The sequence below is a fragment of the Uranotaenia lowii genome, chromosome 3 (genome assembly GCF_029784155.1).
Source record: "Uranotaenia lowii strain MFRU-FL chromosome 3, ASM2978415v1, whole genome shotgun sequence".
In the NCBI taxonomy this organism is placed as follows: domain Eukaryota; kingdom Metazoa; phylum Arthropoda; class Insecta; order Diptera; family Culicidae; genus Uranotaenia; species Uranotaenia lowii.
In genome coordinates this window covers 271,307,806-271,333,932 of record NC_073693.1, presented here as the reverse complement: position 1 = coordinate 271,333,932, position 26,127 = coordinate 271,307,806, and the positions used below count along the sequence as shown (strand labels likewise).

At 33.7% G+C, this 26,127-nt stretch overlaps 1 protein-coding gene across 1 annotated transcript in view; it reads left to right on the top strand.

Annotated features, from left to right (window-relative positions):
* The window catches only part of LOC129757714 (uncharacterized), a 468,755-nt gene that overhangs the window by 367,798 nt on the left and 74,830 nt on the right, over positions 1-26,127 (top strand). Inside the window, 4 exon segments of the mRNA XM_055755003.1 lie at positions 12,148-12,238; positions 22,996-23,031; positions 23,033-23,335; positions 23,910-24,036. Of these exon segments, the coding sequence (XP_055610978.1) occupies positions 12,148-12,238; positions 22,996-23,031; positions 23,033-23,335; positions 23,910-24,036 (557 nt within the window).

Sequence of the window (26,127 nt, the reverse complement as noted above, 5' to 3'; positions counted from 1 at the left end):
ATAAGTTAAAATTACGTTTAAATTCATTGTACCTCGGAAAATGTAAATTTTGTGGCCTTGTGTAATTTATCAAAACCTTTTCAAATATGATGTTGAGCATTTAGAAAAACAAGAATCGCAAAATAGAATTAAGTCCATAACTGGTTTCTTGGAATATGTCATATCAGCAGAACATTTGTAATTGCATATATTTTTTTTTTAATCAAAATTTTGAGTAATGGGATATAGAATATTAATTTTTAGATTTGATTTGCTAATTCTGTAGAGCATCGTGAGAGGTAAACGCCTGTTACATGGTTTACAACTTGTCGATGTTTAATTAATTTAATTAGTTTCAATTCGTGAAAGTAATATATTGTCGTAAAATGAAATGTCTCTAGACTTGAGTGATTTAAGAGAAAATTCCGCCGGAGGCGAGCCAAATTTCTGACTTGCTTGTAAACACTTATTTTTAAACACCTTTGAAGGTCAAGTAATATTCCGAAAATCCGGGAAAATTTTACTTGGGAAAAATCTTCATGGGGGGGGTTTAACCCCTAAAACCCCCCCCCGTTCGCACGGCCTTGCTTGATGGTTTAGTTTAATTTGACAAAAAGATGGATATTTTTGATCGATTAAAAAAATATTATTTTAAATATTAAAAATAATCGAAAGTTTATTAATTTGAAATCACAAGTTTTAAAATTTAAAATTACAAACATTAAAGATCTTGTTACATTCAATTGAAATGAGGAGTTCTGGAAAGAACAGAAGTTTGCAACGATGTTTTTCTTATTACAAATTTATACTAGTATCTTAAAAATGAAATCAATCATTGATAACGGATTAACTTACAAACCTACATTTAAGAAAAATGTGATCCTGGTTCTGTTTATTATACTTTGTTCATTTAAATAATAATATTATGATGATGAATGATGTTGCACGATCTTAAAAAGTAAATTTAAACAGTTTAAAAAATGGAGAGAAATTATTTCGAGAATGTTTGGAATTACTGAAGAAAGGTTTTAAAAAACTTGATTTTATTTAACTTTTTTTTTGAAAACTGCAAAACGATTGGATTTTTGCTTTAAAAATATCCAAAATTCAAATTGGTTCGAAAGTTCATTAAAAATTCGTTAAATTAGGAAAAATAAACAAATATAAAACCCCCAAAGCTATTTTTTCGCAGTACTCAAAATAACTTGAGATCTAGAGGAAAATTAAAAATTAAAAATTGAAAATTGATAGAAAACTAATAATTAAAAGCATTATGTTTTTGTTGCTAGTTTTCCAAAAAAAAAAGTGCAAAAATTTCTTAAATAATTTTAATCTATTTCCACAAAAGCTCACAATTTAGTAAAAATTACTTTTTAACCCTTCGTTTCAAGATTTTTTATTTTTTCTCAAAAATTATTTCAAACAGTTGGAAATGCTGTTATATCAAGAAAAAATAAATAAAATTCGATTTTTTTTTTCATACATTAATTGTTGCAAATTTGTTACTTATGAAAAGAAGGGTTAAATTCATTGCACTTCAGAAGAATGTAAATCTTGTAGCCTTGTGTAGAAACACAAGAAAAACGAAATAAAATTGAGACTGAAATTGGTTTCTTGAAGAACATTTCATATCAGCATAACATTTGTAATGTCATAAACGTATTTTTTAAAAAATTTTTAGTTATAAAGAAGAGGATATTAGATTTTTATTTTTATTGCTTGTTATGTTGAATATTGTGAGAAGTGAACGCCTGTCCCAAGCAACATTTTAGGTTTTATAACCGGCTTAAAGATTAAGTTTTGGTTTTTAAAGAGGCCTGAAGAGTTTAATAAATCAAACAGTGTTACTTGGGTAACATGACATCCAATTCGTTTTGAAGTTCTGGCACTTCTTAATAAAAACCCATTATAGAGATATCAGACACGAATAGCACAAGGATGGTAAAGGCTCGTAAATTTAAAGAAAAAAATTATAGGGGCGAGGCGGGTTTTTGTTTGTCAAGTTTTGAGTTCCAATACAAAAGGTTGATTGAATTGCCAATTTGAAATTTACAACTAACAATAACAAATAAGTTTTAATTCGTGAGCGTCTATAGTACCGTCAAATTAGGGTTGCCATCCATCCCACAAAAGCGGGACATGTCCCTCTTTTTGTTGAATGGCCCGCTGTCCCGCTTTTTCCTTAAAATGTCCCGCTTTTTTCTGGGAAAACTTTTACAAAGTTCACTGACTTAAAACACTGGAAAAAAAATCAACCTTTAGTCTCAATTTGAATTTATTGGTTCAACACAGAAAATCTTCCAAATATGTCTTTTTCTCAAAATAAGCAGCATTTTTCAAAGTTTTTGTGAGACAATAATGAATAACTCTTAAGCTATTAGCATTACAGTTACTTTCTTATTCAAATAAGCGTTCTTGGAGCACGTTCAACCTATGATGAAAAAAAATATTTTAAATAATGTTATATTATAGACATATAGAGATTATGTTTTTCGCCGGAATCTTGATTCCATTTCCTCTTATTATTCACCACCTTATTCGACTCAATCATCTAATCTAAGTATATAAAGATAGAAGTTTTCATGAGTTTTAAATTTTTTAATAAATTACCAAACAAAAAATTTGTTATACAAATTACTTAGATATTTTACGCGTTTTCAAATCCGCCGACCTACATGTACGATTTGAAATATTTTCTTTTAAATAACGTGTTAATTTGCGCGAACCGTGGATAATAACGGTGCATGTGAGAAAAACCTGTAAATAGAAGTTATGAAAGAAAAACTGAGCAAAATAAATAAGCGTCAAAAAACCGTAGTGTACTTTCTATGAACAACTTTGACTGATGGCCATACGTATAAGTTTGGCTATACAATAAAGCTTTTTTAAGAGTATCCTCAACGTCCCGCTTTTTTCGACTCTGTCCCGCTTTTTTTTGGGAAATGTCCCGCTTTTTTCTGAAAGTATCTAGCAAGCCTACGTTAAATGAAATGTCTCAAAGAAGGGTGAATTAAGACTAAATTCTACCGGAAGCGAGCCACATTTCTGACTTGATTGCTTACACTTATTTTTAAACATCTTGTAGCATCAAGTAATTTCCCGTTACTACGATGAAAATTTTACTTGGAAAAAATCTCATGGGAGGGGGATTAAACTTCTAATCCCTCCCCCCCCCGCCTTCCGCTCGACCTTGACTTGAAGTGCTACTTTGTGCAAAAAAGTACATAAACTTCATTTTTTTATGAATATTCAATATTATTGAGTACTACTGCATAGAATTGAAATTTATAACTATTTTCCAATGTTTGCGTTGATTGCGAGCAAAATAAGAAATGTCAGTTTAAATCTTAATCTTTCTGGCCATAACAGTTTTTAAAAAAATGACACTTTTTGTCAGTGGAAATCAGATAACGTTGAAACAAATGAAAAAGTAAACAGATCCATTTTCTATTATACTGCTAAGAGCTTATTGATGATAGAATAAGCTCTGTTTGCAGATCGCACATTGGATGATTGGAATTGTTTTATAAATTCACTATTTTTGGAATACAAAAACTAACTCGTCAATTTGTTTTATTTAAAATTTAAACATGAAATTTTCTCAAATATTGGAAATAAATTCAATCATACTTTTAAAGTATTTTTTTTTAAATTTCGATAAAATTGTAAAAATAACGCCATATAGAAGAATGTTTTTTAAATCCTAAACTTTGATTTGAAAGTTATGTTAAGCCTTTAAAATCTCAAACAAATGTTCCTATTCATCAAATTTTCTTTCAAATCCTAAAGACTCAATCGCAGAATGTAAGCTTTTATCAACTGATTTAGGAATATCATTTCCAGAACACCGCCAAAAAGGTTTAAATAAAACTTTTCATCTGTTCTGATGCTGAACATGATCAACAATTACAAAACTATCCAGTATAGGTGTTTAGACTCAACTTGTAGAAATCAAATGTAATTTAAAATAAATGATAAAACAGAATAAGCCAAGATGAAACAAGGTAAAACAATATAGAAAAATATAAAACAAGACTAAACAAGATAATACATGATTGTTATGATAATTATGAATAACATTTAAAAAAAACTAGATAAAATAAAAGATAAATCGAGATTCAAAATAATATGAAAAAACAAAATTATACCAAATAATACAAGATAGAAAAAAAAACTTATTTGAAAAATAAAAGACGCAACAAAAAAAGTTAATTCAAATTATGATAAAACAAGGCAAAAGAAAAAATACAGGTAAAAAAGAATGGTTAGAAAGGTGAAACAGGATAAAAAAAAGTTAAAGAAGATGAAACAAGATAATACAAGACGAAACAACATACAATAAGATGAAATAAGGCAAAACGAGATTAAACAAAATGAAATGTTTTATCATTTTACCTACATTTGTGTTGATTTAAACTGTTTTGGCATGTTTTCTTGCGTTTGATCTTGTATATTACATTGTTTTATCTTAAACATCTTTTGTATGACGATTTATAATATTTTATTTTTATTATCTAGTTTAACATTGTTTTTTATTTATCTTTACTTGTTTTATATTCTTTATCTAACTTGTTTTGTCTTGTCTATTCAATCGTATTTTACCTTGTTTTATCTTATTTAATATTGATTTGTCTGGTTTTATCTGGTTATCTCTTGTTGTATTATTTCTATGTTTCTATCTTTAACATGATTTATCCTGCTTTGTTATAAGGTTGCCAGATTGCCCGTTTTTATCCGGTTTTTTTTTTTCGGATATTGAATACAAAATTTGGGATCAGTCCGGCTTGGCCCGGTTGTCCAGATTTCTTTGAAAAAAGCCCGGATTTTGCCCTTATTGTTTTACTTTTTTGGGCAAATTGGGCCCAAATTTCATTTTGAAGCCATAAATGAAAAATTTTTGCGACACAATATGATTTTTTTTGTTTGTTTTCCAAATAAAGTGAATGAATCCGTTCAAAATCCAGGCATTTTTCAATGAAATCTGGGTAACTGGGCAACCGGGCCGGGTCGGACTGTTCCGAATTTTGTTTTTAATATCCGGGCAAATCCGGATAAAACCGGGAAATCTGGCTACCTTGATTTAAGTGCATAAAAGTAATCGGGAAATCTGGCAACCTTGATTTAAGTGCATAAAAGTTTCTGTGTAGCCCACCAAAGCGATTTTTTAGCAAGTTTTTCAAAAATAATCATGAAAGGTTTTTCGGAAGCCTCAAACACAATTTAAAATCTGTCAATGAGTTTTGATGAAAAAAAAAGTTTCTTGTTTTTTGTTGATAATCTCTGCCCGGATTTTTGGTCGTCAACATTGTAATCCAGTGCTCGGATTTTGCCAGGATGTTATATAAAATTGCCTGGATTTTTCTGGCCCAGATACGTGCTGAAAAATTTCTGGCAACCTTACTTTATAATGTTTTCTCATATTTTATCTATTCAAAATGTTTAACAACATTCGACGTCTACTCGTTAAACACTGCCATCCAATAAAGTTATTATGGGGGCTTCATGCGATTTTCAGTAATTTCCAGCTTAATCGTTAGACAAAAACAAATCGACTTCTACACGTTGAGCATTTTTTCCTATATGCATATTGTAGAAGTTCAAAACCACTTCCGGTGATTCAAAGCATTTCGATAAAAAGTTGGCTCTCAGGATGACGTCAGGATACCTCACCCTGTTCTTGCACCAAACACCAAATTCGGCATTCTGTATCTCAGAATCCACTAAACCAAATTATATAAATTTTGTATCTTTGAGTTAGCGAAATTGCTGTCTTCAATTTTGCTGCAAAAGTTTCATCATCATATTTATAGCATTTGGGTTATACTTGTAAGTGTAGCACCCTTGCAGCAGGCGAGTAACGAACCTTCTCGTATTGTCCATTCAAATGAAATTTTTAGAAACGTCGCTAGTAAACTGGCTGCAAAACACAGACTTCCGACAATTTTTTCTCTGTCGAAAGCAAGTTCGGAAGTCGTCAGACTTCTGCTTATGCTTATGCTTATGCTTATATGCTTATGATACGTACACAGCCAGATCTTGTCAGCATCCCGGTGAATAGTAAAAGTACATTTACTATTCATCTTATCAAGGCCGGGCCCACTGTGCAGTATTGGACGCAGAGACAACTGGAACCAGGGTAGGAAGAAACGTGGACAACAGTACCATACGTTCCCATGATCATTTGATATTTATTCGTTGGGAGCATAGATGCTAAGATATTTCTATGCTCCTTGGTGTTGGGCCTTAGGATTCTTCCTAAAGGGGATGGAAATGAGGTTTTTCTACATGGAGTCCACAATTTAACAATATAATAATTAAAGAAATTTCTTTAACCGTTATACACAGTTTAGTTATGGATCCCTGTACCTTCATCTCAGGTCATCGACCATGGTTATAGCGCCATTGCCCGCTTTTGAAAAGATTTGAAAGAGCAGAAAAATTATTAATACAGCACCAAAATCCTTAGAATTTTTCCATTCCAAAAGATTTCAGCGCCAAAAGGAATACATACACATTATGACAAACTAAAAATGTCAAAAGTGAATTTTTAAAACTATTATTTATGTTTAGATTTCATAACAATGATTAAAACAACGTGCGTTGCGCGCAATACATAATATCATTAGCTGTGCGTTATTTTTCCAGTAGATATACATATTTAAACAATTCGGTTGGCATCTACAAGAATTATCAGATTAATATTCGGAAAATTATGGAAAATCAAGTGTCACGTTGTTCAGCTGTGTGATAAAAGTGGTGTTAAAAAAGAAAACCTATGAAAATGTCATTGAGAAATATATGTATACATTCAAAATTCAATTTTTTTTGTCTCAACCACATTAAAAACACATAATTCATCTTCCAAGATGAACTAATGAAAATGGTTCTACTCTACTTAGCTTTAATTTGGTAGTGTCAGCATAAATAGGAAAATCCGTATGCCGTCCATGTAGTTGTCCGATTGATGAAAGAGAACCATTCTATTAAAACGGAATCCAACCAGAAACACATCACAGCAACCATACTTCCTTCTCCGATTTCACAATTTCTCTTCTTTCCTAATTCAAAACCCATACACATATACGGCATCACAAGAAAATTTCCAGGTGCCATTTTTAAAACATAATTTCTTAAATTTTCAAATACTTCACACCAAAATATTCCTTCAAGGGCAATGCTAAGCTAACACTCTTTTCAACACATCAAAGAACCACTGCCCTGTTCACTTTTTGACTCCGCGTGATTGCCAAATACAATCACCGACCGCAACAGTTTCTGTTAATTATTTTCTTCCAAAGGCCATTTCCTTTTCATTGAACCAAAGCTGGGTCACTTTAAATGATTCAGAAAATTTTCGTGTTTTCAAAACACAAGGAAACACAGCACAACCCAATTTCAACGAACAACCAGGAACGCGACGACTAGGCGGGAGAACTAGAGAAAAACGACCGTCCACGACCTACACAGTATTAAATAATCTTGTGCCTTTACATGTTTTAACCTGCAAATAATTAGAACAAGTTATTGCTAATAAATTTACATGACTTCAAGTTCGGAAGTCGTCAGACTTCTGAAGTAAAATTTGGTACTGGCGCTATAATATTTGGTTTGAATGATTTTTTTTAATGAACACAAACACATATAGGATCTCAATGAAACTTGATGTTTCCTTAAAGAGATTCCTTTTTCTTAACTCTAAGCGAACATCTTTCGAGGATATGATGGCTAGCATCTAACAAATGCTAAAATAAGGTTACCAGAATTTTTTCAGCACGTACCCGGGCCGGAAAATTCGGACGACTTCATCTAAAAACCTGGCAAAATCCGGGCATTCGATTCCAAAATGTTGACCGAAAATCCGGGCTATATCTGGGCAAATTTAGTCAAAATTCAGAAACCACTCAACACAAATCAAGAAAAAATACAAGAAAAAATTTATTTTTCCATCAGTTGTTTTTAAATCATATTTTAAGCTTTCAAAAAACTTCTCGTGGTTATTTTTATAAATCCTGCTAAAAAAATTCGTTGCAGACGCATAAATAAAAAAATTCACAACACTATTTGATTTTTATTTGTTTTTTTTTTTGACAAATGAAGTGAATGAATCCGGGCAACACGGTAACCAAAGTAACTCTAATCTGTATAAAAATCCATACAGTTTCAAGAAAAGTGTCTCTACGCACTTTTATGTTTGGGCGTTTTATGCAGAGCGTGTCTATAGAGCTTTTATACATTTGCGAGCTATCGGCCAGTTAGTTAATTCTGTATATTTTGACATGGGGATGCCCAGGCATTTTCAAAATTTCTTCAAAAAAGTAAAAGTTAATGAAATTTCTCAAAAAAAATCTTAAAAATTTATTTTCTTGCGTAGCATTAAAATCTTGATTGTCAATTAAATATATAAGACCGACCATCCTGGTGCCAGAATATTGCTTTTTAAATATTTTTTTTTTTCGTACAAACTCAAATCTTATAAGGCTCAACTTGAAAGTCCCGTAACATTCCGTGCCGATTAACATAAATGTACTCTCAAGGCCAGGAGGGCATGCAGAATTCTGAAAAAAAAATTAATTTTGATCTTTTGTAATAGCATAATAGAATCAGGTCGTCTTGTAACAATTAATTTTACTGAAAACTTTGATCGAAATCGAAAATCTTAGGAAAAACTTTGTTGGATAGAAAACATTGAGATCTGATTGGGAACAAACACAATCATTAACGATTTTTCTGATACCTTTCCGGTGAACTGACCAGACCGAAACGGTTGCTTCCTCAAGTTGGCAGAATGGTAGAACTGTTCGATACACACCCATCGAGGATTCAACTGGTTGGCGATGTCCGGATTGGCACCGAGAATATTTCAGGTTAGATCCAACATCTCTTGGTTCAGCTCGATCCCCAGCTGTTTCTGCAGTATCAGTCCCGTACCTGCGTTTCGACTTCCCGTTCCTTAACAAGCAACAAACGTCTGTGCTGCAGTTAAAAAAAAATCAAATTTGGAAAACCAGGAGCTGCAAAACATTTCAAGCGTCTGTTTAATGTTGTTTGACATACCTTTTTCTTTGTTATGAGCTTTTGCTGTTGCAGGATTCGGATGCCGTTTTCTGCTGTCGTTCTTGTGGACGTCCTTTCCACTTTCTTCGTCGTACTAGAACCGGAAATGGTTCTTGTTGCTGTGACATACGAAACGGAGCTGATCTAAATCCTTCTTCTCGGAAGCGGAGACTGCTGCAGCCACTAAAAATGTAACATAATTATAAGATTATTGTTCTTGTGAATTGAATTCTTAATTCTTACTCAACCAGCCGCCCGGCGCCTCGCGGCACTTGTAGACTATAATAATAACACATACTTCCTCGGTTGTTTACTGATGCACATTATCGGATAGCGGTCGATTTTTCTTCTATTAAGCCCAATTTAAAATGAAAAAATAAAAAACAAACAATTTTAGCAGTTTTAATAAAATACTAGCTGACCCGGTAAACTTCGTTTTACTTTCTAAAGTATAAATCGTAATAAATGTTTAATTTTATCTACACGTCCTTAACTGCATCGTGCTCGCGAATAGATTCTTATGGAAATCATAACAAATAAAGTTGAATTTGTATTGGAACCACCTTTCATAAAAAATGAGATCTTTGAAACTTTTATACAAACCATCTCTGACCCAAAAAACCCTCGGATACCAAATTTCACTTCATTCCGACCGACCATTCATACGTGATGTTGTTACAAAGAAAACGCCTCCATTTTTATATATAAGATTTTACATCAACGCACCAATTTCTCAAGGCCCAAATGAAGAGAAGCGACAGATTTTGCAAAGGAAAAGTTAAAATTGATGATTTACCTCGAATTAATAGCACATATCAATAAAACAGTTTGATTGTTACTCCATTACATACGAAAGCACAAGTGATTTTTCTTTTTTTTCGCCTCGACATCCCTTCAAATAAAATTCCAACAACAACAAACTTTTTATACAAGGCTGAATAATCGAGATTTAGTTCAAAACTGTATACTGGCAACCCAAAACTACTCAGAATTGCATTGGGGATATGCAAATTATGAACAACAACCGATTAGTTATACTGAACGTATAACCGCAACGCATTTTATGAATAACTCAATTTTTCCGTGAAGATCCGGGCTTTTCTAATGGAATCCCGGCAACCGGGCCGGGCCAGACTTTTGTAAAATTTTGTTTTAAATATCCAGACACACCTGGATAAAACTGGGCAATCTGGCAACCTTATGCTAAAACCACCAACCCAGAGAAAGTTTACTATGTATGCCGTGACCGGGATTCGATATCATACCCGCTGGCTAAGAAGTCTTGAAGGCTATCCTCTACGCCACGGGCTGCGGCCAATCGGGGGTATGCAAAACCGCGTACAGTGAGAGAGTTTGGACCCAAAATTCGATGAAAATTGTGTGGGGTGTTGTTAAGAAAAATGACAAAAATTTAAAGCTTTCAAAAAAAAACTTTTAATCAAAGTCTTTGTTAGGTTTTTATGTGACTGGAAAACACTGTCATTGTGAATATGCATTTTGAATACGGCGAATATGCCACAACATCCCTATTTCGAGTAAAACGCTTTAAAAGTTCGGCAGCTCCATACAAAAGCTCCCAGCAAAGATATAGTTTTGTCATTTTTTCCTCAAATATATAATTTTCTTCAGATAACTTTGTTCAAATACATTGTAGGTCTCCGAACGTAATTTTCCAGCTGATAACTCTGTTTATTTACACTTGACGCATACATCCTTTTTAAAATGCATTACCAAAACCTTATATCTTCAAATTAATTCATTTAAAATTGACTGTGCTACGATTCCTCCGCAGCAATCGATAACTGTTAAAATTTCAATGGCACAGATTTTAAAATTTTATATTAACACATGGTGGACCAAATACGAGATAACTCTTTTTTTTTTCGCTGGCCGCTGAAATGCTACACTAAAGCAAAATCAAGTGTTATTAATCTTAGAATAAAACTTTATTCTACAAAATTAAACACAACACTTCCAGTAACTTAAAAATATTCAAATTGTTGATTTTGGGTCAGCGGGTTTCAAAGATATCGAATGCCGATTTTCGTGTTTGTCGGCTTAAATTTTAACATTGTAGAGCATTCCCATCAATTTCCGAATAAAATATGTTCATCAAGCTCATATTTATCGAAAACAAAATACAATTTTGAGTCCAATACACACGGTTAAAGCATATAATTTGACATTTCATTTATTGCCCTTCCTTGCAAATTTATTTGTGTTTTAATTAAGAAAATTTATTTGGGTTCAATTACAAAAAAATCAGTTTCACTGTGTTCAGCATTGGATAATACTATTTTTCTCATATTCCTATCAAATTTCCATAAATATAAAAAAAACCATTCACAAATGAATCAGACACATTTAAACTGTGAATGAACTCAGCTCTCAAGCAAAATTTATAGCTCCCCAAGAGCTTAATTCCAAGAACACTTCAAAGCTGTTACTTTCATCCTTCGAGTAGCTGCCGTACCATTTCATTAGAGAGCCGAAACCGCTTTATGATTTCTTAATTAAAAATCAATTCAAGTCAATTTCAATTGAGTGGAAGCAGAAAAAACTACCAGATCAAAAGTTTAAGCGTTTGCAACAATAGAGAAAGGAGCAGAAGGAAAATAAAACTCGGTTCAATCTACCCCCTTAATACGACTGGCTTGGGGCTCCTATCCTTTTTTCTAGATGAATAAACACCCAAGAGGGTTCACTTAATTAGCTGCTAATTGGTACCAAAGTCGTCAGTTTCAGCTTTTTCAACAAAAAGAACCCGCCCACCACCTCAGCATAAAGAGGCGAGCGAGCTATAAAGAGGTCTGCATTCGGGGTCAATTTCTGCTCCTTTCCATTTCTCTATATAGTCCCTAGGAGGATGGAGCATTTTTCCATTCAGCTCACGACACGATACACCTCGCCTTGGTTCGAACGGAAGCTTATGATGCCAAAAAGGATAGAACGGGGAGCAAAAAATATATAAACCGACAAATGACAATCCAAAAACATTGTAACAACACCCAACAACCATAATCGAACCTTTGACAGTTTCATTTTAACGTGTGAATTTTCTTTCTTCTCCATTTTTTTCTCTCTCTTTCTTCCATTCCATGCAACAATCGCCAGCAACTATCTGATAAAAACTCGTCTCTCGAAAGGACCAAACAAGATCGTGCTCTCGCCGTCGGATTTTGTATTTCCGGTTGACATGAGAAGGGTAAGTTGAGCGGTTTTGTTGGTTGTAGTAATAAGTTAGTTATTTGTTGGTTGCCAGGTACCTCTAGCTAGCTGAGTTACCTGAGCAAAACGGAAAGGGAAAGTCAAACCCGGCGAAGTGAGAAACATAAATTAAGTACCAACCTGGGTAGAAGTTGGTTCCGTTTTTTTGTTGTTGCTACCTTTCCTGCCTCATTTTATTGAGCTTTTTCCAACGTTCATCGTGGTGGTTTAGCTTTTTTTCTGCTGTTGCCTCGGTCCGATGTAAGCAACAAGGTTTAAATGAGGATTAACATCCCCGCGGGCGTATTTCCAGTTGCTCTATGGTGGAAAAGTTACTTTTACAAACTCTAAAAAATTGATAACTTTCTCATAATATTTGCTCTACGTTGCTTGCTTCGGAAATGGTTCCTTTGAAGACCATGCAGCTGAAATATATGATGTTTGTAATTATTTGGGAATTCCTACCCTTATACCAAACATTCAAATGCTTAGTATTAGCAGTGCAGTTTTAAATCTATCTCGTTTTAATTCGATCAAATTAGTTGAACATTTCTACCGCATTTATACAATTTCTATTTTACGCAAAACGAAGCCTTAAAACGCGTACGAAAGAGCTGCGGCTTTTGACTCAACGATTATATATTTTAACTAGCTGTCCCGGTGTGCTTTGTTACCCCTTCCAATATTAAATGAAAATTTTTAAAATTGTATAAATTGGTTTTTTGGCATCGTTTAAGGTTAAATTTCAACATAATTCTGAAGCAACCGCTTTGAAATAAGAGCTTCAACTGGAGTTGCATTTGCAATTTTGCGATGTTTCTATAAGCTTCAGATTGATTCTTTAATTTTGCCAAAACGAATGTTTAGCTTGTATGGATTCCACCCATTCCCCCTTCTTACGGGGGAAGGGCTAATGAACTACTTTAGACACATTTTTAGTATTAAAATAACGTCACATTTCGTTCCATTATTCTGATTTGTTTCGAGATTAAAGTAAGGGTCTCAAATTTTACGTACGAAAACAACCTCTATCATCTTAATGGTTTCTATTGCTTAATAAGTACTCGATTTATGCCAAAAAACCTGTATGGAAGCCCCTGTTTCTCATTCTGATCTGCAACTACTGGAAGGATCCCATTTTTTCTAATCAAAAACCCTATTATATCAAATTTGGTTCCATTGGTTGATAAGCAATACAATCTCATCCGTTCTTCCCCACACTGCAAGGCAGATGGGTCTATGACATTCATAGAAACATATCTCGTTATTAAGTACCTTCCCAAACCAAATTTGGTTCTATTTGCTTAATAACATCTCCAGTTACACCAACACAATTATATAGTAGCCCCCTCCCTACTTTCTGTGTACTCCCTAGAAGAAAAGTGGTGTTTCAAATAATCATAGAACTATTTTTCGTACGCAAATGATTTCCCATGTAATAATTGGTTACATTTGTTAGATAAATTTTGGGTTTATGTAAAACAATTGCATGACAGCTTCCCACTTTCCTAACTTTATCCCCAATTGAAGGAGAAACGAGTCTCAAATAAGCATATAACCTTTTCTCGTATTTAAATTCCTTCCCATGCCAAATTTGGTTCCATTTCCTCGATAAACTCTAAAGTTGTGCGAAAAATTGTAAAGGAGCCCCCCTCTTGCCTACCTATATCTCCACTGGAAGGAGGCAGTAGTACTAAATATTCTTAGAAACATTCCTTGTACTCAAAACCCTCCCAAGCTTAATTTGGATCCACTCGCTTGATAAATTCTCGAGTAATCTTAAAAATTGTATGGGAGCATCCTCTCCTCTTAAAATGTTGCTCCTTGAAGAATAGAGGATTCTCAAAATATCAAAGTAACATTTCTCGTAAACAAATTCCTTTCCATGCCAAATTTGGTTTCATTTACTTGATTAGTTTTCCAGTTATACTGAAAATTCTTTAGGAACCCTCTCTCACCTTTTTATCTCCCCACTGCACGAAGCGAAGAGCACCAAATATTCATAGAACTATTTGTCGAACTCAAATACCAGTTTAAACCAAATTTGGTTCCAATTGCTCGCATTTTTCTCAAGTTATGCAATAAAAAAGTATAGAAGCCCCCCTCCTCCTTTTCTATATCCTCACTGGAAGAAGGAAAGGGTCTGACATTATCCTAGAATCATTTCTCGTATTCCAATACTCTCCCATGCCAAATTTGTTTTCATCAGGTTCATTAGTTCTCGAGTTATGTAAAAAATTATAAACAAGCCCCCCCCCCCCCTACCCTCTTCCTACCCTCCTAGGTACTGAATTATCATAGAAATATTTTTCGTAGCCAAATACCCTCCCATGCCAAATTTGATACCATTTGGTTCCCAAGTTATGCAAACATTTCTATATTACTTGGGAGACTCCCTCCCCCCTTACAGTAAGAGGGAGGGGTCTCAAACTGTAATAGGTCCCTCGGCCTCAGCACCCACCTGCAAAGTTTCAAACAGATCGGTTCAGTAGTTTCCAAGTCTATAGTGACAGAAATCCATTATTACACCCAAAATAATCTGCAGGTAGCAGCTACGTGAAAAACTACATAATTTTTATCCAATTGATGAAAATCAACGTAGATGCTACGGAATAGATATATAAACGCGTCCCTATAGGAATTGACGCTTCATGAAAGTCACCTACAACTTACGTGAATTTTTAATGAGTTCAACGCGATGTGATGATGAAAGCTACTTGAAATGTCTTTAGTATAGAAATGATTTTTGGATTTTTTTTTCTATTTTTTTCGATTTTATTTTCGGTAAATAAAAATGAAAATAAATTCAATTTCATGATCAAAAAAATTTACTTCAATAATCATTACTGTTGACATTGTCACACACGTTCACTGTCACTAAACTTCATTAATCGATATTATAAAAACTCAATTTCGCGACCTCTTGCCAGCGAGTTGGTTAGTGGAATTCCGTAGAAGTTGGAAAAAAATTAATAAAAAAAATACCATTTTCAAAATGATGAATAATTTACCTTGTTCAGTTGATGGATCGTTTCCTTGTGCCAATAGACATGACCCAAAATGGATTCCTCCGATACAAAACAAACACCAGCTTAAATTAAAATAAATTTCAACGACGAAATCAATATACATACCTCCTCGCTCTCAATGCACGGATTTGTATTTCTTGTGCTTGGGTCCCGCAAGACGTTCATTGTAGTCTACTGCACGTCTTCCGGCGCTGAAGCCTCTAGAGCTCAACAAAAGACAACAATTCTCCAATTAAAATTTACTACCACACGCTTGAGAAACCAGAAAAAAGAATTCTAATCCATCCATAACTCCATAACATAACTTGCATAACATAATCTTTACGTCAAATTCATGTGTCAATTGTATGGAATTACATTAGCTACTACAAAGCACACGTAGAATCAATGTGATGCATCAAAAGCTAAGTTTATGTGAAAAATCCCGTATATTTATTTCAAAATTATTTTAAAGGTATATATATATATAGATTAAGTAGTGTCTGTAATTTTCTCCACAAACCGATATTCTAGTTTGATTAACCTTTTGGTAGTTGATAAGTCAAAGAGACGCTGAGCTCACAAACTACAAAATCAAAACTTTTTTACTTAATAATCCTTTATTAACTTCGTTTTCTTTTCAAGATCAAATGCTGAATCGATTTCCAAAATCTATACATTTTCATAGTTCAAATGTCTGCTATCAGATGCTTATACAATTTTTTGTTATGATTTTTGTGGTATTCAGAATATATACTATTTTATAACAAATATAACTCATATTTCTGAAATCGTATTGAAAAACTCTTGATTTATATGAATGTAGATATAGTAGATTAGGAACTTATATTGAACCAATAGAAAAGCTTGGTTTTACACAGACACAGTTGGTTGTTTTAAAAGTTCATAAATATAAACTTTCCAATGATTTTATAACTATAATTTCATCGTAATCTTGGAATTTTAATTGAAGAAAAAGCTTTTCTGTTCATATTCTGTTCATATACTCATTTGAAACAGAAAGTTGAAGATCGATTATGACAAGACTTATATTTTGACCAATTCAAGTATAAAATCATAAAATTTCAACACTTTATAATCAAATGTGTGTTCATCGATTTTCGTTTTACGATTTCTGTTACACTGATTACAACTACTCTAACACTTTAATTTTACCCAAGAATCCAAAAGTCACATAACTACTTTGTTTTGAACTTTTGAAGTTCACATTTGGCTGATGTCCATCCCGGGAATTCCCGGTCGGGTAATCCCGCGAACTAAAAAAAAACGGAAATTCCCGTTTCCCAAGGAATCCAGTTTTCATTCCCGGAATTCTCGACACATACTATGTTTTGTACGGCTTTTTGTATTTCAAATTTTAATAAGTTCAACACAAATCAAAGATAGATTTTGATAATGTATTCATAGAAAAAAAGATTTTTGACAATGTGTCGATCTCTCTAGTCAACATGTTGCAGTGTTGTAGAACAAGTTTTAGATATTTGAATTTTTATCTTCATTCTTTTTCCATCATTTTTTTGAAACATGTATGCAATTTTTTGAAACATGTATGCAAACAAGGCAGTACGTATAATATAAACGTACTTTCTCAAAAGTTACAGTTTTCATGGCTGAAACATCATACCTGATCTGGTATTCAAGAACGAATGATTTTTTTTTCGTTTGACGACATGTAAAATGAAGAACGAATAAAAGATTGTTGAAGCTAAAAAGCAAATTTTCCTATAGATGATTCAAGCTTTTGATTAAATCTTCCTGAATCCTTTAAAGCAAAGATAATGCACGTTTCCGTATTTCATTCAAAGTACATACATTTTAAATGTTTTCCAATATTTCCCGGGATCCCCAATTTGGTTGTCAGATTTCCCGATTCCCAATTCCCGAGAACGGAAAAATGGGCGGGAAATGGACACTCTAGGCTAAAATATAAGGTACTCGAGAGATTTTCCATCGAGTGCTTTTTATCAAACTTTAGACAAACATGATTGGTCTCATTAACACAAAGGTATCATCAAACACTTTTGTACGTTATTGTACGCTTATAAACAGTTAAAAGTTCATTTGTGCCAATTGTGCTTCTTAATGTTGCTACTTGTCGACTTGAACGGCTTTTTCACAGATCGAATATTTTTGACGTCCGTGCAAGTCACTTTGCCGATCGAATCAAAACCATATAAATGATTTTAAAAATTAAAACTTTTTTGGTTTTGTGTTATATAAAGCAGCAGTTGTTGTCTAAAAATTATGATTTTAATACTGATGCATATAATACCATGGTATGACTCTAGGCGGACGTTTGAAAAAAAGGAAGTGGGAAGATTTACATACAATTTTATAATCCAATACGCCTTAATAGAAGGTGAGTTTGGATTCATATCGATTACAGAAAAAAAGAATAACATGTTTTCAACACAAATAGATCGAAAACATTTTTTGAACATGTACTAAACTGAAGATGTATCAAGCGTCTTTTAAATTTTAAGCACATCAACAAAATCTGGTAAAAATGAACAGACACATGAACTGAACAAGAGCCTGTCCTTTAAAATAGGGGATTGATGTATCTAAAGGCCAAATGCAGAAAACTTTTTGTTTTTTGCAAGCATAAGTGAAAGTTTTCAAAAAAATAAACCACTTTTTCATAACAAAAAGTCAGGATATGCATTTTCCGGAAGAATTTTCAGTAAACATTCAACATTTACAATAAATGTTTAAATTTTTTTTATCTTTAAATTGTTAGGCACGAATAAACAATCTGTCTAAATAAGCTCCACTTTTTTTACATCATACACCGAAAAACACTGTACTGTTTATTTACACACAATTCATATATGTACTTAACATGAAAAGTGTGGTTTTGGTTTAAATATTTTGGCTACTTAGACTTTTGATGAAAAATATTTTTTGGGTTGATATTCCAGTGGAAGCAGAATTTTTTAGAAAAATTTTTGATATGACCAAGTGATGAGAATAATATTAGCTCCTGTCATTTCACATCCCGTGTGTTGAATCTGAAGTGACTATTCAAAATTATTAAATGTCTTTGTCAATAAAGGTCTTTTGATTGGAACAGCATTCAGTAAAAGTGGAGTATCAAATATTAACTTATACTGCAAAAAAATGCAGATATATCAATAAAATTTGATAAAATATACAGAACACGTATTAAATTCATTTCAAAGCCTTTACATTCTGTTTCGCATCTATGAACAAGTCCAGAAAAAGCGTTGTGTTTTCAATAAACGGGACTAATGTTAACTTGGTTAACTTTACACATTTTACTTTCAACAAGAGTTTGTAGAGAACTGGTTTTGTTATACAACAAACGAAAATCGTTTGTTATAAAGATTTACATACTTTTCTTAGATTTATACAAGTTCACCTATGGTAAAATCCGTTTTACCATTGTCCCGGTGTATCTGATTTAAGATTGAAATTAAAAAATAGATGCAAGGAAACTTTGATAACAGTTTGCCTTCTCGGTTCAAAAATCATCATTTTAAGGTTTTGTGTGATGTTAAAATGAACATTTTTAGGAAATATTCATACCACCGTCGAAGCATGAACAGATTTTTTTCTTAAATTCATTCAATCTTTGAATACCGCTTTTCAATCGATTGTTAATGAACAGATAAGGTCAGTAAGTTTAAATCTCGATAAGTCGCAAAAAGGATCCTCAGCACAAAAAATAGAAAATTGCTGTGATTCAGCCGAATAACACAATTAAAAAAATAAATTGTTTCCATTAACAAGCATTCTTTTCCTTGATTCTTTGGGTTACAGCTTATCCATATGAGTTTAATTTGTACATTTTGGTAAAACAAATAAAAATATAGTAATTTTCAGTATAAAAAGTAGCCAGATTTCATACCATGACCGGTGCTTATTGGCATCATTTCAAGTTGTAATGTGTCATGTCCACAAGTTGAACATATGGCGATAATAAAATTAATATGATTTTAACATGGGAAAGTATTTGGATACGAGATATGTTTCTATGATTGTTATGTGGCCCGCGAAGCTCTTTTTGAAAAAAACATGCTCTAAAAGTTAAAAGTTTTTCATGGTCTGCATACACAACACGAGAAAACACGCTTTTCAATTGTCTAGTTTGGCCATTTACAAGAAAATCACTAAACATAATTTAAAACATGGAAAATCGTTCTACAATATTTACTCAAAATCGACCTTTTTTCACTTATACCCCTTTTGCTCTGAGGGCCTCATAAACTTACAAAAAAAAAAAAGTTAACGTCACTGAATACATAAACGATAACAATTTTAAAACTATCAAATCTGTACGGTATTTGACATATTACCAGTAAATTCACATTACACATATTTCAATATTTTCCGATTGGGTTTTGGTGACTAAATATCATGAGTATGAAGAGCTTTCAAGCGGACTCTAGTTTAAATGTTGAGGACATAGGATAGCCTTGAAAAGATAATCTAAGCTCTATCGAAATCGTATAAAAATCGTAAAAAACTCACCGAATCATATCAGCATCATAATTAAATAATATAACTCCAACCATTCCAAACTTTAAGTAAATTTCAACAATTTTGTTCATCCATCAAAATTTGAGACTTTTTTCAAATTATGTACAATGTAGAAAGTATGCTCTGTAAATTTTTCCAATTTGCTATTTTTTGCTAAGGTTTACAAAAAGGGTTTAATCATGAAAATTAAACCAAATCCAAATATATTTTATTTGGCAACGTGCTCTGTATTTATGTACATCAATAATAAAAAACTTAACAGAATTTACAGTTGGGGAGTACAATTCAACTAGAACCGATTTGGTACTGACAAATCACTCAGAAGAACGTCTTTTTTTAGCAAAACTTTTAATTTAAAGAGGTGCAAGTATTATAAAATAATCAAATTCGTATTCATTCTATTTATAGATATGAATAGAAAAATTGAAAATAATGGAATTGAATTGAGGTTGAGGTCCGCACTTTGAAAAATTAATATTATTTATAATATAACTAAAGTTCGTTGATTTTTTTCTTTTAAATACTAAAAACTTGTAAACTTTACTTTTTTCAAGAATTCTATTCTGCGTTTTTTTATTTTTCAATTTTTTTTTTCTATGGAAAACGGTGAAGTTGAAAACTTTGGAAAAAGGGCGGACATTTTTTATATTTGGAGACTATAAAATTCAATAAATCCCTTGAAAAGATTGAGGTACCTACATTCATAAGTTGGGAGGGATAATTCTTTTCCTGCTTCGTAATATTTCATATTTCTACTATTTTCTAAATGGAGCAAAATTTGTAAAAAATGTGCAAGTAATAAAAACGACTTATTGAGATGAATCTATACTCGATCAAGGTTGCCGAAATCAAAGAAAAATTTGTTATTTCACAGAATTTCGAGCAAGTTTTCATCACAGAATCTGTGTCACAGAACACAGAATTTAGAAATACTCAAAGATATCCAAATTATATTCCTTTCACCAATATAAAATTCAGATTTCTTACATTGAACTAGATAATTATGATAGAATTGTTAATGTTAATTTATTTTTCCCAACTAAAATGTTAAAAAAGACCCTATTTATCATAAATTTTCAAAGAAATTGAAGGACACAGCATCACAGAAAATCATCTCAGAATTTTTGGTAAAATCACAGAAATTCAGAATTTTTTTTCTCGAAAAAAATACAGACTATTTTTTGGAACCTTGTACTCGATGTCACCTAGACAAATGTTTAATAAGGTTTTTTTCAAAAATCTGTCGTTATTTTTTCCTTTTCTGAATCAGTACTCCAAAACAATTTGTTTTTTTGCCTGTTGAAAATGTTGGCCACCCATGTTCTAATTTTTGGAAGGTGTAGCGAAGCACACCGGGTCAGCTAGTCTTATACAGTGAGCGAAATAAGAATAGTACCACTTTGTGTTTTGCTTGTTAAAATATGAATGATTGTAAACCAACAAAATTTTCTTTTACAATTTGTTTTGAATTGTTTAACGTTTCAATCAAACATAAGTTTTCTTATTTTGGACGTTGCAATTGGCGTTGAGGACCAAAAATATGAAAATAGGGTGAGAAATAAGAAAAGTATCACTTGAGTTTTTCAACGAAAACAATATTATTTCTAAAAATTTACTGTGTTAAAGGGAATAATATTGCTTCTACGAATTATTTGAATTGATAAATGGATTTTAAGCAGTTTTCTAGAATTCCAAAGGTTTTGAAAAGGGGTTTTAAGAGATACTCCTCTAGCATTAAGGAATTTGATATTTGAGCTGTAACACTTTACCAAACTGTATAATTTTTTCATTAACATTCATTAATATGATGCGAAATGATGAAACATAGATTTGAGACTGAATTTGAACCCAAAAAACATTTGAATCCAAAAACCATTTGAATCCAAAAAACTTATCAAGCTCCTTAGTTCTAGAATAGCATCTCTTTAAACCCCCTTTTAATACCTTTGAAAAACTTTGGAATTCAAGAAAACTCTTTAAAATGCAGTTATCTATTCAAATAATGGGGCTTGTGATATAGCTCAGTTGGCAAGTCAGTTGCTTTCTGAGCTGATGTCCGTGAGTTCGAGCCCAAGAGTAAACATCGATCACAGTTGTACCGGATAAGTTTTTCAATGACTTGTCCACCAACTTCATCGTTGATATAAGTCGCGAATGACATAAAGATGTTAAAACGACTATAATCGAAACAAAAAAAAAATTCAAATAATTCATAGAAGCAATATTATTCACTTTTACACGCAGTAAATTTTTAAAAATAATATGGTTTTTGTTGAAAAACATAAGTCGTACTATTCTTATTTCGCACCCTTTTTTCATATTTTTGGTCCTCAACGCCAATCGCTACGTCCAAAAAAAGTAAACTCATGCTTGATTTATCCGTTAAACAATTCAAAACAAACTGAAGAAGAACATTTTGGTGATTTACAACCATTCATATATTAATAAGCAAAACACATAGTGGTACTTTTCTTATTCCGCTCACTGTATATAAAAATGGAGGCCTTTTCTTTGAAACACCATCACGTATGAACGAACGGTTGTAATGCAGTGAAATTTGGAATCCGATGGTTTGAATAATAGTTCCAGGAATTTCATTTTTTTTTATGGAAAGGGGCCTTTATGAACTAAAAATGGGACATAAAACATGATTCACGAGCATGAAGGAGTAAAGGACGTGTAGCAGAAGTTAAACATTTATAGAAAATTATTTAATAAAAAGTAAAACAAAGTTTACCGAGTCATCTAGTTTTATATAAATAAATTTCTCTTTAAAATTTCATCCGGCCGAACATTCCATCTAAAATTGCGAAGCATTTCAGGAGCATGAGTACTCAATAATGATCGTTTGTTGATCGGTATTATGATGTGATCGATGTCGTTAAGCAAAATATGATTGTGAGTTTGGAAATCTTATGAATATAATGGACATTCAGAAATCAAAATCTTGGAATCTGAGATCGTTCCTTGGTCTGCCAGAAGACCTCATGCCAAACTTCAGCCAAATAACGGTTAACTTTAATGCGTAACACAACGATGTTTAGAGTTTTACGAAAATTTTACATCATTTGCTCTATCTAAATATATCTGTTAAATATTTTTTTCAATTTTTGTAAATCAATAGTTTGCTTTACCATAAAAATTCATCGCTAAAATTTTACTTTACAATTCCAGTGAGCACATTTATTTTAACTTTTTTTTTCTCCCTTTTCGACGGCAACAGGTGGACGAAGGCATCGAAGCCATGCTGTGCTGTTGGCTTGCAGCAGCTGCAGGAATTCGGCGGCCCGGAAGTGGAAAAACCGGACCTACTGAAGGGCTCAATCGGGTCCCTCAAGAACTTGGGTTTGCCGTCATCGGCAGCAGCAGCCTCGGCAACAACGGCCGCTGCCCCCGCTCTTCCACCGCTGGCCGGCAGTAGCGGCACCACCGCAGTTCCAATCGGCTCGAAAACGGCGGCAGCAACCGGATCCGGAAGCGAAACACTTGGAGCCGGCAGCAGCAACCACCACCACAATCCCTCGGGGGCCATCGGGGCCCTGGAACTGAAAGCTCGCTACAACGTAAGTGGATTCGATGTCGATTTCAACGGTCGTCTTCAGAAGACGTCTTCTGCCAAGAATGGAATCTAGACACAGACCCAGAGAGTGGTGTTTCCAACTATCAGGGGTGTTGTAAATTCAAAGCAACTGGTTGAAAATCTACTTTCCAACCAGTTTTGCTTTTGAGATTTCACCCGGTTAAAGGCTTTACACATTGCCATCGATTATGTATAGGACGAAGAGTGGCGGCAATTTATTACTTTCTTCTCTTTGGTGGAAAATCTCATCAAGACGCTCCGGAACAAATCCCCCGGCGCCATTGTCTTGGTTCGAATGTGAAAGCATTTTCCAAAGAGATAGAGCGTTGTAATTCTGTACTAAACCATGCGGCAAACATCGTTTATCCGCCAAATTCCCGAGCAATATAATCGATCGAATGCCCGGTTTCAAAGATTTTCACCCGCTTCGATAACTTTTCTATTCCTCACCCACACACTCAGACACGAAAGCTTACATACACGAATACGAACTCTCTGGGCGTCTGGCATAACGTGAATCTTCCGGAACACCCGGGGGCTATTTTTTCCCATTTCAGGGTGATTTAGTGCAGCTGAAAGAGATCCCCTCCGGTTCCGGATCTTCCCATGAACTTCGAGCGAAAGCGATGGATCTTCTGATTATGGCGCACAGTTTACGGCACGAGAATATTAATCCGCTAATAGGTAAGTTATTATTATCACCCTTCCTTCATGCTTTCCGCCTTTTCCTCGTGTTACAGGTGCAAGGGCAAATGACGGACGACTTCCGTCTACTGTTATACATATTTCGTAGGAACCGTTAACAGTGAAATTCGGCAAAGGTGGTGGTTATTTGTCAATAAGCTAACTTCCTCCATGAATCACCAAGTCAGGTGTGATTAATTGCGACTCCATTAGGAGGGAACTTTGAAGTGGAAACTCCATCGGGTGTTTTCTTCTGTTTAGGTCTTGAGAAGTTTACTATGTTCTATTTATTTTTCCCGCTCTCTTCTTTCCTTCTCCCTTTTTCCTTCTTCCTTCTTCCTTCTTCCTTCTTCCTTCTTCCTTCTTCCTTCTTCCTTCTTCCTTCTTCCTTCTTCCTTCTTCCTTCTTCCTTCTTCCTTCTTCCTTCTTCCTTCTTCCTTCTTCCTTCTTCCTTCTTCCTTCTTCCTTCTTCCTTCTTCCTTCTTCCTTCTTCCTTCTTCCTTCTTCCTTCTTCCTTCTTCCTTCTTCCTTCTTCCTTCTTCCTTCTTCCTTCTTCCTTCTTCCTTCTTCCTTCTTCCTTCTTCCTTCTTCCTTCTTCCTTCTTCCTTCTTCCTTCTTCCTTCTTCCTTCTTCCTTCTTCCTTCTTCCTTCTTCCTTCTTCCTTCTTCCTTCTTCCTTCTTCCTTCTTCCTTCTTCCTTCTTCCTTCTTCCTTCTTCCTTCTTCCTTCTTCCTTCTTCCTTCTTCCTTCTTCCTTCTTCCTTCTTCCTTCTTCCTTCTTCCCTCTTCCTTCTTCCTTCTTCCTTCTTCATTCTTCCTTCTTCCTTCTTCCCTCTTCCTTCTTCCTTCTTCCTTCTTCCTTCTTCCTTCTTCCCTCTTCCTTCTTCCTTCTTCCTTCTTCCTTCTTCCTTCTTCCTTCTTCCTTCTTCCTTCTTCCTTCTTCCTTCTTCCTTCTTCCTTCTTCCTTCTTCCTTCTTCCTTCTTCCTTCTTCCTTCTTCCTTCTTCCTTCTTCCTTCTTCCTTCTTCCTTCTTCCTTCTTCTTACTTCCTTCAATATATATTGATTAGAAAACCTACTTCTACCTCTCCTCTTCATCAAGAGCCTTCTATCGAACTCAATCCACTTTAATCAGACACATTTACTCTACCAAATTTCAACAATCGACTAGTGAACATGCATCAGACCCTTGAAAGGCTTTCTCTGTGCACACAAAAGGAGAAAATCTCATTAATTAGGAGCTATCTCACATGGCAGAGCGTCTTATGTCAAACTAGGGAGACATGTGACAAGGAAAACCAAACCAAACCAAGCCAGATGTAGAGGGGCTGTGATCATGGTGTAGCCTTACAATAAACGTACCTACATACCTACTTTCATCCCAGGAAGATTGAAGCCATCTGCTGCATCACATTAGCCTTCTACTACTGACTGGCTACAAAATGGCTACAAATTGGAAAGTGCTATTGGCAACTAATGATTAGGATCGAGTTAGGAATGTTCGTTTGATTGAACTGTTCATCTGGGATGATTCACATTCTTTTCACAAATTGGACTCATGCGTTTTTATGCAACAGGTGATCAAAACCTCCTTTCAGTTTTGAATTAAGTCCATGGACTGAATTCAATAAGTTAAACAAAGGCTTTATGTTTGTTTATGTATTTCAGATTCAAATAGATATTTTTGAAAATTGATTCCTGAATAAACCCGAATTTCAAATATCCGTAGATTCAATGTTCAGAAGTAGACTTCAGATACCAAATTGCAATTCAAGCTACAGGGAAATTAAAAAAGCAGATTACGAGTTTAGCCCTTAATTTAAGGCTACCTGTTTTTGTTTTGGACATAGATTTAATCCTTCTACTAACTCGCTAATCCAGATGTTTGTTTTCAGTTTCAAATCACAGTCGTATATTTTAGACTTAGATTTCAACTGAAGATTTCAGATTAAGTTTTTCAGCTCAAACTTCAAAAAGGAAGAATTAGAAGGTTGAACTCTCAGACACTTGTCACTCAAATCAGAGCTGAAAATGGTATCTTAAAACCAGGGTTAGACACTTAGAGATAATGGAAACTTGAACCAAAAATGTAATG